The 21,150-nt window shown below is 36.9% G+C and overlaps 2 protein-coding genes across 3 annotated transcripts; both read left to right on the forward strand.

Moving 5' to 3' along the window:
* The first annotated feature begins 6,009 nt into the window (after positions 1-6,009).
* On the forward strand, positions 6,010-21,129 carry LOC135161999 (nephrin-like). Its single transcript, XM_064120038.1, has 13 exons — positions 6,010-7,228; positions 8,534-8,666; positions 10,394-10,599; positions 14,441-14,551; positions 14,648-14,851; positions 15,574-15,870; positions 16,426-16,556; positions 16,702-16,861; positions 18,203-18,499; positions 19,073-19,393; positions 19,808-20,095; positions 20,252-20,361; positions 20,744-21,129. Exons 1-13 carry the CDS (start codon positions 7,105-7,107, stop codon positions 20,855-20,857), a joined length of 2,496 nt encoding a protein of 831 aa, XP_063976108.1. The 5' UTR covers positions 6,010-7,104; the 3' UTR covers positions 20,858-21,129.
* Positions 11,106-14,211, forward strand: LOC135162001 (uncharacterized). 2 transcript variants are annotated; one of them, XM_064120040.1, is made up of 5 exons: positions 11,106-11,409; positions 11,531-11,699; positions 12,216-12,478; positions 12,663-12,787; positions 13,034-14,211. In XM_064120040.1, exons 1-4 carry the CDS (start codon positions 11,339-11,341, stop codon positions 12,670-12,672), a joined length of 513 nt encoding a protein of 170 aa, XP_063976110.1. In that variant the 5' UTR covers positions 11,106-11,338; the 3' UTR covers positions 12,673-12,787; positions 13,034-14,211. The 2 variants fall into 2 exon arrangements, with proteins under 2 accessions (XP_063976110.1, XP_063976111.1); XM_064120041.1 differs by lacking the exons at positions 12,663-12,787; positions 13,034-14,211 and adding an exon at positions 12,043-12,106 and having other exon boundaries at positions 12,216-12,391.
* Positions 21,130-21,150: the final 21 nt, after the last annotated feature.

Genomic DNA, 21,150 nt, shown 5'->3' on the forward strand with positions numbered 1-21,150 from the left:
AACAAATTGCACGAGCACGAATCTTGAATGCTGTCTTCGTCACACATTCATTTGCAGTCTCATTCTTCCTCCCTCGGTATCACAGATGAGGCAGAGGTGCAAGAAGAGGAAGTCGAGAGTGCGAGGGGGAGCACTCATCGATTGGGAGCTCTATAAATTTGGGGAGAGGGGAGTTAAGGTATTTATGGGGTCGTCAGGCAGAATAAAAAGAAGTCAAGATCTTCATGATTTTGTGTAAATGCGTTTTTTGATGTATCACAAAACCACGTAATACATGTCAGACAGTCTCAGAGAATCCTAACAATCATAATAATTTCCAAAATTATTAGTTATGCGTCAGGTTGACTGGGGTATTGATACTCACATCATTTTCTAAATATTAAAATGGTGGAACTACTATCTCATTCAATCTCATACCTAAATATGAGACCCTCAGAAATTATTTTCACTGTCAAAATCACTCCATTTCCAATAAATATTTTTCCATACCAATAAATATAATAAATTTTTTGAGTTTGAAAAATGCTCTCTCGTGATGCCACGACTACTGTAATCTTTTAAATACGATAAAACACGACAGAAAATTTGAGAAACCACCTGAAATGAAATTGTAGCCCCGAGTAATTTAATTCCCCACTATAATTGCACGAAACATAATTGCTCAAGAATGAGTGTGCGAATACAACCGTCAGCTCACCAGCAATCCTCATCAAGTTTACTGAAGCCCCTGAAAGAGTAAAAGGGACAAAGCGCCCGACCCCTGGGCAAAAAAATACGAGAATGAAGGGGAAAAGAGAGACACTGAGCTGACAGAGGAAGGTAAAGCGAACTGTCGAGACCAGCAGTAAGTCACATGAAGTGCCACCTCGTTTCCTTCTTATTCTCGCCGCACAAAAAAGCCAGAGGGGAAGGAAAAAAAAGCGACAAACACGACTAAGGGTGAAAAAAATCGAAGATCTTCAGCACCATAAGTCACCCTAATTTATCGATACGTTGAGCCACCACATGAGATTTTCCCATTCTCTTCCTAATCATCCATTGTGCACTGAAACGCGAACAGACGGAAATTAATGAGAAATAATAGGCGGAAAATTACAGTAAAATTGAATATTGATTTATTTTGGGGAAGGCCATTAGGAGAATGTGCATGCGACCAAGTGCAATCTCCAGACAATGAGATTTTTCGAGAAACCATTTGCCCTAAAAATATATTCATAAAAGTGTAATCATCAGTTTTTTCGGTGTGTAATTTTGCGTGGAGTATTTTACGAATAGCTCGGAAACTATTGGATTTATCAAAAAATGTGACAAAATGTTTTTTATTGCTAAGAAATTTTTCTATAAAAAAGCATTTTTGACTTTTTTCGCTGAAAGTCTTCTTTCTCGAGATATTCATGAAATACTCGACGAGATTTCCTCGTTGGGGCATCATTTATTTACTCTTTAAATTTATTAAATAAAACCAATTGAATATATTCAATAAAACAAAAATAAAATAAACAAATGTAAAGTTTTTTTCCGTAGGCGTCCCAATGGCCTGGAGGAGTTCGATGAATTAAAATAATAATCGAAGCGGTTGAAAAACTAATTTCCATGAATTTTAATTTTCTTTATTTATAAAAAAATCGCCCCATGCCGATATCGAATATTTTCGTACGCCCCCTCTCACCCCCAGTATTTCCATCCCTCTCATTTAAGCTCATTAAATCTCGACTCATCGATCTCGCTCCCCATTTAATCAAAAAACCTTGGACACTACGTGCCCATCAGCTAATGTACTGCGATCCATGGGCAGGTGTCGGCGGTGTACAATGCCACAAATAGTTCAGCCAACTTGAAGGTACACATGTCCAATAGGCGACACAATCCCAATATCGTTTCCCATACACGATATTATACCACTGAGAGAGACCCCTCCCTTCCCTCCCAACTCCACTTTCGACTCCACGAAACTCGATCGTGACTCCAATAAAATTATCTCACCGTTGCATCTGCAAAGTTTCGAGGGAGTGTCTCGACTCTTCCATGTATTATCGCTTGCAAAGAGACTGGCTGAATGCTTTATATCATTCCTCTATCATACCCCAAACACTCCAATGCACGCGATACATGACATCACGGATATACGTGTATTTATTTTGTTCTGCATGAAAACTTTGCTCATCACGTCATACCGTGAGTTATGACAATGCGACAAATCTACTTCTCGAATATCGGGGGGGTATCTCTGTTGGGGATGTTTTTTTTTTTTAAAGTTCGAAAGAAAAATTCAGAGGAGATTCGAGATTTTTTCAGGATCTGGAGGGTTTTGATTTCATTTTTTTTATGGAGGGGGTGGGGTTAGGAGCCTCTGTGATTTTTAGAAATTTGGGGATAATTTTTGAAGCGTTTTTAACGATTAGTTTATGTAATGAAAATAATAGAAAAAATAGGGATAACTAACAAAACGATGGGTAAAAAATTAAAATGGAATTGTTAAAGGGTTTTAGGGAAATTGTGTGTAAATGCTATTGCTAAAATATGCTAAAATTCCATCAATTTTTTTTTCGCGAATTCACTAAAACAATCTAATAAATTTTGTCCCACCTAAAATCCTTTTGCCCCTCCGAAATTTTCATTCACAGATATCACTTTTTACAAATTACATTGTAAATTCTCAATTCGAGAAAAAAACGTGAATTAACTGGTGAACGGAGTTGTGACTCTGTGATAACGATACCTCTCCACAACTTCCATTCAAGATTTATTATATAACGCGTAAATGGGGTCTTCAATAATTCGGATCGAAAGCAATGAAAACGTAACTCTCGGCCCAATATCAATCACTAAAAATACACATGCATGGAAGTAATTGAGTTTATGCTCCAGAAACATTTCAATCACCCCGAATTCAAAATATCCCGGCAAAGTTCATCTCTGAATAATCCCTATAATTTATCCTCATAGCATTTTGATTCACATTCTCATCCTTTGCAACGAAGATGCCACCAAATGGCATATAATTTTAGAATTCCTGTTCAGCAATAAATAATTTACTAATAAATTTCGAGGTGCCAGATGACATGACCGTTGTGTTCCTTTACCCTCTCGCCATCTACCTCCGCCCTACCCCAGGCTAATTCCCCACCCGCACTTACCCCTAATCTAACATATAACTACCCCCACATGCGCTGAGTTCATTTTCCGGTGATGAAAAAATTCTTCATTTAGTCCCAAGTCCCAAAACGCCTCATAAATAATTTAATAACTTTCTAATACCCGGACAGTATCGAATGATTTAATTATTTATAAATTTTCATCATTCGAGCACATGTAACAATAAAAATAAAATAATGTCAAAGACAGGGGGGAATATCTTGGTACATAAATGAATGAATAAATCTCTCAATTAAAAAACAATTAACAAAACAGATCTGAAAAAATAGAGAAAAATCTTTTAAGTTAATTTTTGAATTGGTCAATCAATAAATGATTTCTATTGAATTTTCTTTGAATGTAATTCCGCGAATAAAGTGTGAAATCTCATGAGAATTATCCTCACTGTGCAAAACCACACAGTCAAATCAATTCTGGACCGGTAAATTAAATCCTATTCTCTCAAACCCACCACCCCAGGAGGAATCCCTCCCCCTGGACTCACTCCCCCTCTTGCGGCCACGGAAAAAGGCCGTAACCCATTATAAGAATCCCACAAGTCTAAAGCCCATTATCATCTCCAAGATAAGACGCATTCACTCGACATTAAACGTCCCACCCCCCCTCCCCCCTCTGCCGCCGCCCCATTTCATTCCCTTTCATCCCTTAACCTTCTTTCGTCTTGGAATCCAATTTCAACGCGTCAAGAAATAAAAATGTAAATGCGATATTCGAAATGGTGGCATAAGTATGAAACATTCAGAACTGAAATGAAAATGAAGGCGAGGGGATGGGAGAAGAAGAGAGTGATGTAATGTATTTGATTCAATAAAAAAATAATATTATTTTTCGATTTATAGGCCAGTCAAATTGGTAAATGCAAGTTTTTCTGTATCTGGAGGGGATTAATTCTGTCTGAAAGCGCAGAGGAAGTGGAAAAATGGTGTGTCGGGGACTTTGAAAAATTGATATTGATGGATTCTCGTTTCTATTTTTACGGGGAGATGAGAGGTTTGAGAAGAATTGAAATTTGTTTGAAAGATGAATGATGAGATTACGTATTGGTGGAGATATATTACTTCAATTATTATGGATGAATTTTTTCTTTATATGACGTGTTTTTAGAAATTAAAAGGACATTGTATTATTCCTTTCCTTTGGGAGGATTATTTCATTCATTAAATTTAATTACGGTAATCGAATTTCAGAATTTTCCTAAGAATACTTAGGGAGGTATTTTTCGCTACGACAATTTTTTTATAACAATACCGGACATGGTTAAGTAGTTAGGAACAAAAAACCACTAATTTCCCTCGTGTCGAAATTGGGAAAAGTATCGGGAAGAAGATGTGCCCCCAAACGATAGAATAAAAATGATGCCGTCTTCCACCCCCGTCTGAAAATATCCCGAAAAAAACCCTCATCACAAACCTCTCTCCATCGCCCCATGGCAAACCCAAGGAGCTTTCCACCCTCTTGAATTTCTCTTCTCGAACCTCAATTAACCATTTTAAGCTCATTACCCCGGCGACCTTGTCTCTGAACCTTTTCACAAGCTCCAAAAAAGAGAGTGAGAAGATTTTTTTTCAATTTTCCAAAGATCTTAAAAAAAGCTTTTTCACTCCCTAACAAATTGGCAAAAAACAAACTCTGGCCAAACTATTTTGCCATTTCGTTATCTCGATTTCAAGGAGCTTTCCTACCCCCTTCAACTCCTCTCCCCCGCCTCTCAATGAACTAATTAAAACCCCCTAAACCCCGTCAAAAAATTCTTCAAAATCATCGCCTCCAATATTTTCAAGACCTCCTCCATAAAAAGCTCTCTACCCCCTAAAAATGCAATCAAATGCTTCCCTCATCAGCCCCTCTCCATAATCTCCTCAAGAATCCCCCCTCATAAGAAAACTCCCCCTCCCCACACTTAAAAAACCCTCCGTCCAAACCTCTCTCCACCTCTCCATCCCACTATCCCCAACTCAAGAATCTTTACCACCCCCTAGCGCCCATTCTCCCAATCACCAATTAGCCATCTTGAGCTCATTACCCAATCCCCCTACCCCTTCACATTTCACCCCCCCCCCCCCCATTCACTCCATAAAACGGTGATCCTCACTTCCTCAAAAACCCCCAAAAGACTGCTGTTGAACCCCCCCAAAAATAAAAATCTCCCTCTCCCCTCGGCTCCTCCAAAAACCCCCCACCCTACAACCCCCTTCCAAATGATCTTATCCTTATCATCTTACAATAGCAGAGCCCAAAGAGCTTGCCCACCCCCCGAAACCCCAATTAACCATCTTAAGCTCATTATCCCTTCCCCTCCACCCCCAATTTCCTAGGACCCCCCCAAAAAAAATTATAAAAAAAATATCTTTCCATTGACAATAGCTCTCATAGAGAAAGCCAGGCCGGAGAGAGGAACATAAAGCTCTTTTGCGTTGACAAACAGACAGAGGCAAGGGGTGGCTCCCGAAGAGGAAGGGGAATTCCTGCAGTGAAACAACCTCTCCCTCTCTCACCCCTCCCCCTCCCTCTTCTCCGCGTCTCTCACACATTTCACAGAAAAGGGGTGAGTATCAAAAGAGAAAGAGGGAGCAGTCTCTCACCCCTTTCCCCATTGCACCCTTCAATAGACAGCGAGAGGGGTGGCGCCAGGGGGTCAGACAGGAGTATGCGCTATAGGGGGTTGGTTCGTCTAACGATCGACTCCACGCAGGCTCACGGAAACGCCCGAAACGACACACTGGAACATCCAGAGGGTGTGGGGGAGGTGTAGGGAGGTCGGCCGGGGTGGGGAGGGTGAATGCTTACACGCTGGCAGTGGGGGAGGGGAGAGGATCGGTTGAGCCGGTTTCAGGGGGTTGAGCCGTAGACTACAGTCACACGTATGAACGTGCCCCAGTGCGCCTGTCGCCGAGTGCAAAGGAACGTTGAAAGAGAGAGGAAAAAAAAAAGGAATATTTAGTGGACGGGAATTGGGTAAAAAAGGGCTGGATTGCGGTTTCACTGGACATAGGCATCGGAGAATGTGCATTTTTTCGGGGAATTGAGGGGATTTGAGGGTTTATCGAGGAATTGTGCGAGGGTGAGTGTCAATGGGGATGAGCGGAGATTTTAGTGGGAAATCAGACGTTCGGGGAATCGTCAGGGCAGACAGTCTGTGAATTTTTTTCAAAATGATTTTCACGTGAGTTCACCTGCAGCTTAATAAATTGATGGTTGAACTTGGGGAGGATTTTGGAGTCGTATTTTTCGGGTGAAATATCGCCCCCCACCCCTTGTGGGAGAATAATTGACACGACTTTTTTTTTGGGAACTAATTTTTTGTTGTGAAATAATTTTTTTTTAGACTGTGGAATCAGTGTTTGAGGGTCTCAACTGAGTTCGGACGGCTAAAGTTTAACTCACTTGACATGTGGATTGTTATTGGGGTCATGAACGTGAGGAATGTGAACAGTGGCCTCAAAAGAAGAGGTATAGACACTGAGTAACTTGTCCTTTGTATAATTTACGAATAAACAAGAGGGTGAATGAAAATATAAAAAATTGCCATTGGAGTGGTTGAACGAAGAAGGGGAATGGATCCACCATTGAGATGCCATCTGAATAGCCGTCGCCTCGGCAGGATGTGGTCTACATCAACGATACAATAAATTCCGTGAGATAAAAAAAAAAAGACAGCGAGTTTTTGCTTATCAGCGGGTGGGGGGTGGGTGCGAGGGACAAGAAAAAAAAAACGCCATTTCGTCTCTGACATTTTTTTTTATCTCGGGATGATGACCCCGAGGCCCCTGGAATGACAATAAAGGAGGTGAACTCCCTCGATGGAGACGCTCTGATGATTTAATAAAGGATAAGGACTGGGAAGTTATTTCTTCGGTATTTTTTTCCTCTTTACTTCAATATTTTTCTCCTGATTTTCTCACCCCTCCGGCCAATCAACTGCAATTATCATTATACTCTGATACTGGAATGGCAGTTGATGACAGGACATTTGCCCGCGGAGCAGTGAGAATTGTATTATGCGGACTTTATGTCCTTGTTATATTGCTGTGCGTTCATGCTGATGATAATTGGGACAAGGATGAGGATCCCAGTGAGTATTGTTTATTTACATTTTCACATGTTTTACAGATAAATAAATATTCTCTAAAAATTACCCGAAAAGCTTCGTCATTCGAGGGTCAATTGACATTATAATATTTATCAAATTAACGTGAATTGTTCCCTCAAGTTAAAGAAAAATTATACGAAAGTTCATGAATTTTGACGAAGTAGATCGTCATTTTTTTATAATATAAATTTTTATAATAATAATGCAATTTCATTCGGTTATTTAGTTCTGCACGAGACTGTGCTCCAGATTTATCAGACGTTTTGGGCAATTTTTGTTGAACTGTTCCCTCTGTGTAAACTGACGTGTATTCGGTTTTTTCCACCGAAGTAAACGAGGCCGACCATTAAGGGGATTGTCCCCTGATCATTATCAAAACAAGCGATTTCTGATCAGAAATGCCTGCGCCCGTTAACGATCATTATTATCAAAAACAAGTGGAAATACTTTTGGTCAGCAATTATAACTATTCCTCCGAATAATTATTTGGCACATAATTATCCTGTCATGTACAATTTATCGTGTATTTTATTTTGATGAATTAAAGAGATAAACTATTGAGAGTCTGACCTCCTTCGTAAGTTTCTCCTGACACTGTTTCCAGATTTCGTCAAATTTATTCGAAAAATCATCTGAAATGGGGAGAGATAAATGTTTATAAATGCACGCGACGCATTGATTGTAACTCATTAAAAAATTAAAAATATCTCGAAGTAATAAAAAATGAAAGCAACATTGTCTGATCAGTGACCTTTTCCACTTAAGCGGTAAATCCGCGTCTGGACATCACAGGCGTTTTTCACTTGAACTTTATAGTTCTGCTGGCGGTTCGGAATTAATTCGAGCTGAATTAATTATTAAATCATCCCTCGAACACCTGTTTTACTCGCGATGATTCATTCCACGCCTATTCCTGATTTTTATTCATTAATTAGGTTGAACATTCCGCAGAGGATTCGCCGATGTAATTTGAATTTTAAATTTGTTGCTGTCACACTAATGCTGAGGGGGATTTTTCTCAAGGTCACCAGGGAATATCTGGGGATTTTAGGGTCTACATTTGTACGGCTGAAGTTGAAAAGTAATTTTTGCCCAAGTCCCTCCCCTCAGTCTTTCATGAGTTCCTTTTTTGCTTCAATTGGACAATTTTTCATGTATAGATTGAAGAATTACTTTTTTAATATTATGTGAATTTCATAAACGTTAGGAGCGATGTTGCGCGTGTATTAGCAAAATAACTGTAGCATATAAAGTCATGAGCAATATTTCACTTGTTTTTTTTTTTAGTACCCACATCGGAGGTCAACGGTGTTCTTGGTGGATCGGCACAACTGCCTTGCGATATCGAACCCGAGACCAGAGGTGACGGGGTATACATGGTGCTGTGGTTTCGTAATAATTCCGTCAAACCCATTTACAGGTAATTTTAGAGCTAATTCGAGCTGATTGGATTCTGGAGAGAGCAGTGAAATTTTATAAGTTCAATTTCATGTTTTGGAGAGATTGGGAATTGTTGGGTGTGAGGGGAACTAGGAGAAAATTGCCTGCAGTTTTTTTTACTTCTCTGATGTTTGCGAATCACAAAAAAATGAAAATAAGTGAACAAATGACGAATACAAAATTGAAATGGAAATATTGTGAAAATATTTCTTCATTTCAAATAACAGACTGCATCCACTCGCATATTTTGTTGTTGAATCAGTTCTTAACGGAATAATCGAAGCGTTGGAAAATATCAATTTTTATTTATGACGATGGTCCCTTAGAAGAGCCATCAGCTTTTTTTTGCAGCTCGTAAAATTTCTAACGAGGACATCTTTACATTTTTAGTCGAAATCAATATTTAACGAGAAAAGTTTTACACTTATGGGAAAAAAAGTTTGTTAGATTTTGTTAACGTAACAAACACTAACTTTTTAAAAATGTTCTTTGATTTTTTTTCTCGATATTTAGCAAATTTTTATGTTTCATTCATTATTCCAACGACGATTGCTTGTAAAAAATGTCATAAATTTTTTTTTTGCTCATAAAATTGACAAGGGAAATTGTATTGCGATTTTTTATGGTAGTAAATATTTTCTCATATTTTAATCTCTTATCGATACTTTAATAAATGATTAAAATCTTTTTTATTTATTAAATAATAAATCAATAGGGGTTGTCTCACTCAATGTAATGTGCTCTTGTCCCCCAAAAATTAAATATCACATCAAAGCAAATTTCAAAGAAACAAAATAATTAACCAATTTAAAATAATCTATTTAACAATTTTTATTCCCGTATGGAATTCAAACAGCAAATATCCTTGAACATTTCGAAAACGAATAACTGGGAAATACACTTCAACGCAAATTCCCCGTAAATGATTCATTAATTAAAAATTAAAAAACTTTTCCATGAAATTTCAAGAGTTATTTTTCCTCTACGATAAATTCCTGAAATTGTTTAACAGTGGAATTAATTCACTCGACACAAAGAGCATTCTGTCGATTGATTTGGCTGCCAGGGGTTATTCGTGGATACCCCTGAATACTCCTCAACCCGATGAAATTGACAGCAACAATTGTATAGACATGTTATTTCGGAACCGACAATCAATGAGACGAAAAACCCACTGTCTCTCCGTCAATTACCTGCCAGCTGTTTCTCTTATTTACTGCAAGATAATTCGAGACTGGAAAGAAAGGAAATTATGTCAGGAGGGTGAGGAGTAATTAGGAAATGGGCAATGGAAGTGGATTCATCGGCAAGCCAGGAAAATTTCCGGATCCATAATCAGTCGAAAGCTCCATTTTCCGCCCTAATGTATGAACCACGAAGTTTCAAGTGGCCGAAAGACCGTTTTTTTTTTTATATCAAGGGAGAATAATTTTGTTCAATCGTTTTTCATGAAAAATTTCCTCCCCAATTCAATTAACTTCGTGTTTCTCCCTCGCTATATCCTTTAAAAAATATTTTTGCGCCCTTTTCTATTTATTTAATTAAATAGTTTATTTAATTAGCATATTACAGCAGTTTTCAATCAATCTATTGATCTACGTTTATGAAGTAACTATGTTATGAGGCTTGTTTTTATTGTTTCAAATTAATTGAGTTTAATATCACGATTGAGGGACTGAAGGTCTGACTAATATTTGCTGGTTTCAGTATTGACGTCAGAGGGAGATCCTTCCATGAAGCTAGAAATTGGTCGGACAAAGTGGTAAAACCGCGGGCGCGTTTTGTAACAACTCAAAAGCCAGCGGCCCTCGTTCTGGATGGGATACAGCTGGAGGACGAGGGGATCTACCGATGTCGAGTAGATTTTAAAAAATCACCGACTAGAAATTTCCAAGTCAATCTAACTGTCATACGTGAGTTCTTGTCGATTTCATTAGTTTTTTCATTCCCACTGACAGCCTTTTATTTGAATGATTTTTTGCAATTTCAAAGGGCAATTCTATTTTTAGGGTTTTGTCTATGTGACAACTTTAGTTTTTGGTGATCACTCCAGTTAAAAAAAATCTACCGATTTAAAAATTTTCTGTTCTTTACATTTCGTCAAATGAATTAAATTTCATTCAAAAATGTCATCTATATGATCCACCTATTCGTTTTTATTTAAATAAATAATTTTTGTCAGTCAATCTCTCAAGATTTTTACCCCTGGATTGAAGAATATTTTTGTTTCAATTATTAGAGATTAAAGTTGAAAAGTTACTCATAGAACCCCCGACTTTAATTTGAATTTGACTGCGGCTACTCTTTCAAAACCTATTTTCAAGTTCTGAAAAACAAGTGGTAACAGCTGCCGCATAATAACTGAATAAATCAGAGTAAACAAATGAGGTTGAACTAAAGCCATGAAAATTGTTGACACGATAATTCCTATTATAAAAAGGAGACCCGTGTACAGATCGATATCGATATTTCTCGAAGAAATATCTCGAAAATGCGTAAGCGTAAGACAGAAACCGAAGCGACATCTGTCGATTATATTAGTCGCACATTGGGCTGGAACAAATGAACCGGTAAAAACCATCACATTTGGCAACGTGTTTGAGTGTTTTTATCCTATTATAAAAAGGAGATAATTTATAATCGTGAAACATCATGACATCTCCACCTATTAAATATACGACCAACAGAGCCATTGATCATTTCAATGTTGCAGCTACACTCATGTAAGTATTCCTATTATTATTTTTAAAAAATGAACATATTTCAAAAATTTATTATGCATTCAATCATCATAACCTATCATTGACACGTGTTCGGAGAGTAATTTCATTTTTTTTTTCTTAGGAAAATCATCGGCTACGTCGACTGCATTGAAGGCCTGAGAGAGTTGCCAAAGTCTCCATCTAAGTGGATTTACAAGTGCATTTTAAATAACAATGATGGCAGAAGGGTTCGCATACTTTGCTCGGGGGATGATGCTCTCAAATACAAGGATGAGATCAAGATGTATCAGGTACAGGTGATTTCCATTCAAAAAGAAAAAAAGTGAAATTGTCACATATAATACCACAAGAGTGGTAGGGAACCTAGAGGGAAATACTCGATAATGTTGAAGCTCGAGTGGTATTCAGGAGATTATTTTTCCTATCCAAATTTCGGCAAAGAGAATTGTGCCATGAAATGAAGAGAGGTTTATTTGGTTAAGTTATCGTTTGTTTTTTTTATATATAGCCTACCCGCAGAATTATGAAAAAATTATCGCATATAATACCACAAGAGCTCCGAAATTATCGAATATTTCCCGATAGGTTCGTTGCAAACAAATGAACGTAAGAACGTACGTTATTTATTTGTAGGGAACCTTGAGGGAAAAAAAATATCAACGAATAAATAACATAAATGCCCAGTTCAGTTTTCTAGGTCAGTTTTCTGTTTTGGAAACAAAATGAATATCTATATGAATATCTATGCGAATATCTGTATGAATATCTATGAGAATATATGAAAAATTTGAAATTTTACTTTTTAGATAATAAAAATCACTGGAGGGATTATTAAAGCGGCCAATCCACAGTATCGGCGATCAACGGACACTGTGAGCGACAAAGAATTTCAATTTGCACGTAGGAGCACTTTCGACATCTTTGGCACATTTAACATTACGAATGGAGCTGACAATGGAAGGTCGAAGGTCATCTCATATAAAAAATTGAGATGGAGAAAGTTTGTGCTGCTCGCGGGCCAGTCCAGATCACTGGATGGCTCAAAGAGCCATTCAGAAGCATTACCATGGTAAGTGGTTCGAGTTATGGATCTGGCATGTTTTGTACAAGGGTTCATCGCATGACCATTCATGTGGTAACATACATCCCGAGAGAAGATTTGATCGAGGGAATCAAAATGACCATTAAAGGTCGAGTTGATTGTCGTGGGGATGGTTTTGTTCTGAATATTAACAGCATGGATGACATTGCAGTCCTGACTGAGGATGTAGCCCTCAATGAAGATGAGTTGGATGATGCTGTCGAAGCACCTCCTCTCATTCTCAAACGAGGGGCAGCTGAATCTGCATCTGGAGAGGCGATGGACGTCGCGAATAAGGTACTTTTTTTTATTAATGGTTATGGTTATCCAAATTTAATTACTTTTAATTTTTCACTATTCTCCCTTCAATGCAAGAGAATATTGCAATATTTTCATCTAATGTTGGCTTAGTTTCAAGCAGAATTCAGTATAATATTTTCATTAGAACATTAATAAAAAAAATTTTCTATGGAAATATAAATGAAAATGCATTGAATCATTCATTAAACAGTTATTAAGAACAGATAATCTTTTTTGTTTCAGAAACTGAAAGCTGAATAGCTTTAATGACGGGCTATTTACTCTGGAAGTTCAATTGCAAAATTGAAAATTTTTTCTATAACAAGTTCTAAACTGTTATTTTTTCACACAAAAATTGAGTTCTATAACAAGTTTAACACTGTTATTTTTTTACGCAAAAATTGAATTCTATAACAAGTTTAATACTGTTATTTTTTTACACAAAAATGAAACATTGACAAGCTTGAGCTCTTTAAGAATCTGATTTTTTACTTTTAAAGACTGCCAACTTCATAGCAGTAACGTTAATACTCATTTAGCTTTAACAACCAAAACAGATGGAATTATAATAATCTATTCATGAACATTAGTATTTATTCAGAATTTATTTCAATATATGGCCCTGTTTTTGAAGAAAAAGTATTACTAAACATTTGTATTTTTTATATATAACAGAGAAAACTGAAGACTAATTAATTTTATGATTAAAGTAGATAAAGCTCTCCGGAATCACAGATAAGTGATACAAAGGATGTATTCATGTTAATGTTTGTTCATAGTTCTTAACATATGTTGTAATGTCAATTATAATTGTTGGAACATTATTTTTGTTTTCATTTCAAAATCCGTCCCACTCCTGTAAATGTTTATTGAACGCAAGTGGCATAGGTTTGGAGTTAATGGTTTCATTAATAAAAATTTAAAACGCGATTTTTTTGCAGACATTCAGTTTGAACCTTCCCTACGGTTGTAAGTCGCAGGTATACACCTTAGTGCGGCAACAATGTCTCCTGCACTACTACTCACGAAAAAAAATTCGCAAGCAGCGATGTTCTTGGTTATGTGAAGGGAATAAATAATCTCAATCGCATAATTTGATGTTCACAAATAATTAGAAAATCTTTAATTATTAGATTAGATTATTATGAGACTAAGAACGCCCTCTTCCTGACTTGACTGATTGCTGTCGCTATTATAGCTAAATCTCGAATTTGCGGAAATGTTCTCGATTCTGTATACCGTATGCTGCCTCGCACTGTATAGTATATGCAATCTTAGAGCAATCGAAATATATTAAGATTTTCCCAATTGTCTTTTTCCATGAGTTTTAATTTTAACTTCGAAGATAGAATAAGAGCATTCATTTTCTAGAGTTTTCAATTCTTATGATTTGGAAAAGATGGCGCGTGCGTAGCACGCGCGGACGATCTCGTCCATAAAAAAATGAAAAGTGAATAAAAATTTTCCACAACTTGAGACGCTAAAAGTCCTACGAGTCACGAGGGCCAAGAACTTCGTAAGGGTTACGGCTCCCGTGGCTCCATTGACCTGAGGGAAATCATGAAAAACCCATTGAAACCTCGTTGCCTCATCCCCGAAACCGTTAATCCACAGATAACCGAACCCCTAAATCTGTCGCAATTGTTCCAGATCCCCCCCGCCAACTGCGGATGTACGACAACTCCGGTCAGCAGATTGACAGCGTAGTGGGTCCTTATCAGGTTGGCGAGGAGTTCGTAGTATCTTGTGAAGTCCGTGGCGGTGAGTTCTGTTATCACTCATCATCCCGAAAACTGCTGAGATAACTCTCAACTTTTTCCCTCGTTATCCCCTTCATCCCCCCTTTTTTTTTCACAGGCAAGCCACCCCCACTCATAACGTGGTTCGTAAATGGGAAACAAGTGGAAGGAAGAGTCGAGAAGAATGAACAGTTCTACATCGTTAGCAAGTACAGGGTGCAGCAATTAACGAGGGAACACTTGAACACGACTTACAAGTGTCTAGCGACCAATACGGAGCTTGTCGAGCCACTGGAGAAAACTGTTCTCTTGAATGTTTATCGTGAGTCACTTGAGCAATGCAAACTCATTTGTTTTTTCATCAATTAATTATTTTATGAATTTTATCAGCTGTCAAATTTTCGTTCTACCGTAAAACTAATTGACGAGTATTTTTCATTATATTTTACACTGCAAGTCAAGTACATAATACCAATGATGACAAATTCCTCTGTCAAAAGGATCAGTACTATTAATTGGCGAAGAGAATATTTTATTTTAATTTTGTGGCTGATTATTGACGAGTCTTTTCCCTTATGCCTTACACTGTAAATTTGACAGATAATATCGGCGATAACAAATTTTACTGCCACACTATGCATAGTTGTAATAACAGAAAATGAAAGTAATAGGATCATTACTATTAATTGGCAGACAGACCTCTGGTCTTACTGCGAATTCATGGCTGACTATTGCCGACTCTTTTCCCTTGTACACTGTACATCTCGTAGACAATACCTGTGATTACAAATTTTACTGCGAGGACTATTACTTATGATAGTCAAAGAGAATGTATATTCCTATTGCTATAATTTACCTACTGAGTTAATTACACTAATAATACACTAGTGTGTTATTACACTAATACTCAATACTAGACATAATGAGGTAATTATCTCCCAATAGTTCAATGCTACTAGTGAATAATTTAAAGATAAATCTTAAAACAGTAACTATTACCTGTTTTGAACTTTGATAATTATACAACTATTGAAAATTTAATAGTTAAACCACTGAACGTAACGATACTGTCCAAACCAACGATCCTGGAATCTGAGAAGACATACAATTTAACTTGCGAAGTTGCTGGCTCTCATCCACGTCCAAAAGTAATATGGCTCGAGGGCCAATCAGAATTCACGAATGGACGTGTTAAGGAGAGTGGAAATGCTACAGTCGTTTATAGTACACTAAAATTTTCACCAATGCCCGAAGATCATGCCAAGCAGGTGAAGTGTAGAGGAGAAAATCCAGTACTGACTGATGCCTACATGGAGGACATTTTTAATTTGAATGTTGTCTGTGAGTAAATTATTTTATTCGATTGATTTTTGGAGACCTATACCCTCATTAAACATTCACTCATGCATTGACAAAGATTTACTCATTAATTATTTTATATGATTATTTGGCCTGCGAGTGATGTACTGGCCCGGCATCGATGAAATTTTTCCGATAAAAGTTGAACAGCGGTTTCCATTCGAATACGTCAATAAATTAAATCTCATTAGCGATAGGCTTTCAACGTTATTTCGGTTCAGCGGAGTTTCTCATATTTATGGACTCGGAGGAAACGTTTAAGAAATCTAATTATCGTGGATTCGCCATTGTCATGGAATTTATTGTCTTCATATGGAGATAATCAAATTAATTCTCATTTTGGTGATGGATTCAACTAATATTTATTAGATTTATTCATTAGGAATAATACGCCGTAAAAAGGATTTTCAAAATTGTTCTTAATTGTCATGACTTTTCCCTTTAAACCTATTAGGGACCTCACTAATCGCAAAATCAGTGATAAGAAAAATTACTGGATTTTCGTCGTACAGAATAATCAAACTCCTGTTTATTCAGTTCCTCCAAAGGTTGATCTGGAAATAGGAAACACCCTGAATGCTCAAAATATTAAAGAAGAGGACGACGTTTATTTCGAGTGCAAAGTGCGAGCGAATCCCGAGCATCACAGAATAACATGGCGACACAACGTAAGTGAAAAAAAAACACAAATCATTAGTACGCAGAAATGGTACGATCAGTCACCTGACAATTATGCTAGACTCTCATTGATTGCTACTTCCTCGTCTCGATTTAATGATAATCAAAATTAGCTCAACTTTTGTTATAAAACAGGGACATGTTCTTATACAAAATGCAACAGCAGGAATTCACATGAGCTCGCAAAATCTCGTACTGCAGAAAATAAATCGTGATAATGGGGGCAATTATACGTGTCTCGCTAGTAATGACAGGGGTGAGACGAGCTCAGCTGTTGTTCCACTTCGAGTGCAGTGTAAGTAATTATAAATTCAGGGGTCGTTAATTAATGAACTTCTATGTGCAGTTGAATATTTTGAAATTTTATGCAGCAATTGTCGCTTCATTTCTGGTAATTTGGGTTGAACTTTGACGGTGACTATTGATTTTGAGAATTACCAATAGGCCAGTAAGGGGTGTTGTACGACAAGTTGATATCCCATTGAAACATTGATGGTGCGCGATTAATCGATCCTTTTCTATACAGTTATGTCAATACTGATTTTTTGTTGTCTGTTAAATTGTCGTATCGTATGGAAAGTTCAAGGCTGCGAGATAAATTAATTTTTTTTTGTTGATTTATGAAATAAATAATCGATAACTACACACTCTAACTAAAGATGATCAATGTTCAAATCACCATGAATTATCTAATCGATCTATTATGTTCGTACTGGAGAAAATAATTATTTCTAATTTGTTTTGCAATCAATCGACATTATTAGTCAGTGATGAAAGTGAAATACTTCGTTTGCTTGTCCAAGAACATCGATGTGTGGACATAATAAAGTAATGATTCCCGTTAATTGACAAACATCGCTCGTCCCCAGCCATAAATAACTGATGTGCAATTGATTTGAGTGTCGTTGAATGTTAAATGACATTAGAAATCAATGGCTTCAGGGAAAGCTTTTTTTCATTAGATTTTATTGTCTGTGTGGGAGAATTAATCTCGCATTGTCTATTTCAAATTGTTCTAAATTCAAGAGGTACTAATTAATAGTATTATAATTAATTAAGAAATCGATGATATTGGTCATAAAATAGTCGAAAATACCATGCAACTAATTATGTTTCACCTCGGGTTGATCTACATTGGATAATTTAAATAGATTGGATTGCTTAACAAATGAATTCGGAATTTCATCGTATTTCGGTGGTTGAATTATCTTGACAGACGTTTGCTTCAGAATAGAATAGCGAGGGGGTTGGAATTTTTAAACCATAATTTCCTACCACTTAGTCGTCATTTGCAATGGAACCGTAAATTGGAGGCTTTGAAATTGGATTGAGTTTTTTCAATAATGTGCAGTCGCTTACTCCGTTAATTTTGAAAATTACATAATTAATTGAAATCGATATAATTTCTCCTAAAATTCACCTCTCAGTGAGTCATAATTAGAGTGTATCGATGACTATTTAAAGGCATAGAAGTTAAATCATATAATCGGCACAGAATCAGAATAATAGTCATTCGAATTTAAATGAAAAATGTGATTTTTTATCGAATTCCGATGAAAATATTCCAGAAATTTCATCAGAATTATTAGAAATTTTAAATTTTAATGGGAATTTTATCGCTGGATATTAATTGCAGTCGCGCCAGTCTGCAAAACCAAAGAAGTGACGATAATCGGAGCATCTTTAGATGAATCAGTGAAGATAAGATGTGAAGTAGAGGCTGATCCGAGTGAAGTTGATTTTGTGTGGGAATTTAACAACAGCGGCGAGAATTTCGAGCTCGGACCAGCCAAGTTCGATGGAAATAATGGTACCACGAGTGAATTCATTTACACCCCCATGTCGGAGAGAGATTATGGGGCACTCACATGTTCGGGGAGGAATATCATCGGCAAGCAGAAGATTCCGTGTGTTTATCAGGTCATTCCAGCAGGTATTGACATATTTTTTATTGATAAATCATTTGTCCGGAAAATAAGATAATTTTTTAAGCACAAATACAGGAAAACGATTTCCAGAATTTTTCGTTTAATTATTGTCTCCAATATTTCGAAGTAAATCAAATAAATTGAAAATGACTTTTGCAAGGACTCGACAGTATTTAATTAGTCGTAATTATTGCAGTCATTTGGCCCAATTTCCATTAGTAAAAAATATTCTTAATGAAAAATGAAAAATTCCGTTTCATTATCTTTGAATTCTAAACCATTGTCGTTAAAGTAGTTGTTGATTTTAGATATATTTACCAAATTAATTGAATCGATTTCTCTTGATCGGTAGATAAACTCAATCATGAGGATAAATGGAACCCAAGTTATTAATAATTCAGATAAAACGATCGCCTCCTTTAAATCCACAATAATTTCGTCGTTCCTGTTAAATCAAAAAAATAATAAAGGCTCTCTTTCTCTCTCTTTCTCTTTCTTTCTCTCTCGTCTGTCTCTCAGCTACTGTAAATATTGACCTCATAATTCTTCTCACACTTCAATTTCATTATCTTTCAAAGTTAAACCAAGTCCCCTGAACAACTGCACGATAAAAGCCTCATTGAATCAGAGCTCCGAGATCCTCGAGATTGAGTGTGTACCTGGTTACGATGGTGGTCTTAAGCAGGAGTTTCGCCTGGAGGCTTGGGAGGCAGGCACCAGAATACTTCGCGTTAATACAACGAGCATTTCTCCCGAGTCACCCCTATTCCGCATACCCATTGCTGATCTCCTACCAGCAACTCACTTTTATCTGATCGCTTACGCTGTTAATGCCAAGGGAAGAAGCGAGGTTTCACTGCTGGAGGATATTATGCTGAAGGACTCGGCCAAACAGACTGGTAATTAATCAAAAAATTGGCTTCATTTCTCTTCCTCATTGCGTGGCACTCCATCCCCTATTTTTTGGGGATCATTCGTTCGGGAAAGTTGAGCGAGTTTCTGATGACTCTTGGTAGCATGCTCGGGGACTTGTCTCTCCATTCCGGAGAGATAATTATTTGGTGGTCATTGATCATCTTGAAATTGAAGTTAATTTTAATTGGAATTGTTTATGGAATTTGTGAATCATTTGTTCAGCTCAATAAAAATAACGTTTTATTCAAGAAAAAATCCACTCAATTTTCACGATCAATCAACTCGTCAATAATTAATTACCAAATTTTTCTTTGAAATTCTCGATTTTCTAGAAATTTCTGCAACTCACCTATCGATAACGAGCATTATCCTGCCAGTAATGATTTATGAACTTGCAGAGACTGGCGTAAGCTTTGTTCCCCTGGTGCTTCTGCTAATCGGATCACTCATGGCGCTGGGGATAACAGTTCTGTCTGTCATGTTGATGATGTACAGGAGACGGGGCACAACGTCCCCTGTTCATGTCGAGCCTTACATGAAACAGCCGATAATCAGTCCACCTGACTCGAGAAATAATTCCATGCTCGATGTAACGCATGGTGATCACACTTATTTTGTCGAGTACACGTTGAAACAAGTGGGGGAGTACGGGCTCAATCAGCCAGATATCATTCAATCGCCTCAAGGTAATTTATTCTTGTCGAAGAGAAAAATTAATCCAACTATTAATTACCGAGAATAATCTGCACTTTTACCTGATTTCTTTGAATCATGCGTAATATCCCATCGGTTTTATTTTCTATTTTTTATGTGAAAAAATTGGGTGCTTTTTCTGTCTCTAGATCAAGAAAAGATGAAACGCGAACCCCAACTGTTCCTACCAGTGAGGCCTGATACGTTATTTGCTCCATATGACCTACATAAACAAGGCCTTCAGACAAACAAGTGTAGTGTAAGTGATTTTTTCATTTGAGTGAATTCGTGACTCTTCAATATTTTACATTTATATCAAATATTCTGGGAAGTAGGGGAATGAACCAAATGGGTCAGACGTTGCTCGTCATTTTATGCCATCGCAGCGCGAGATGATTTTTAATATTTGAATAGGAAAAGGCTGAGGAAAAGCCATTTCCCGTCGACTAATTTCATTGAAATGAAATCAATATTAAATATACGGAATTACATATTCCATGCCATTTTTTATGGGACTGTCTATAATTTTTATTTGTCTATTTTCTGGTTGATTTTATTCAAATTATAAAAATTCATTTTTCACGATGACAATCTTGCATCTTCAATTAATTCTAATTAATTTTCCTACACCATTCTTGCAGTTGAACCCATTTTCTACGAAATCGTGGGAGCCCATAAGCTTCAAGGCAGATCGTAACTTGATGAAAGAAATAATAATCGCCAATTCAATACCCGGTCCAGAGAGCTGCGTATAAAGTATTTGTATTCTAATAAAAGAGATTATTTGATAATAAAATGAACCATCGAAGTCGCATCAACGCATAAACAAGACATATCAGTATAGCTGACATCATCGACACGGAGATTATCACTCATGCATATGTGGACTGTCTACATTGTTTTTTAACTGACAAAAAAACTAAAGGATTACGTGAGGAATTCAATTGTCATTGGCTGAAGGAGAAATTGGTGTTTTTGGTGACCAATGAGTGAATGCCCTTTTTTCAATAAAGAGATGAAAACTAAATACTTTGTCTTCATAAATCTA

Source organism: Diachasmimorpha longicaudata, chromosome 5 (genome assembly GCF_034640455.1).
Source record: "Diachasmimorpha longicaudata isolate KC_UGA_2023 chromosome 5, iyDiaLong2, whole genome shotgun sequence".
In the NCBI taxonomy this organism is placed as follows: Eukaryota; Metazoa; Arthropoda; class Insecta; order Hymenoptera; family Braconidae; genus Diachasmimorpha; species Diachasmimorpha longicaudata.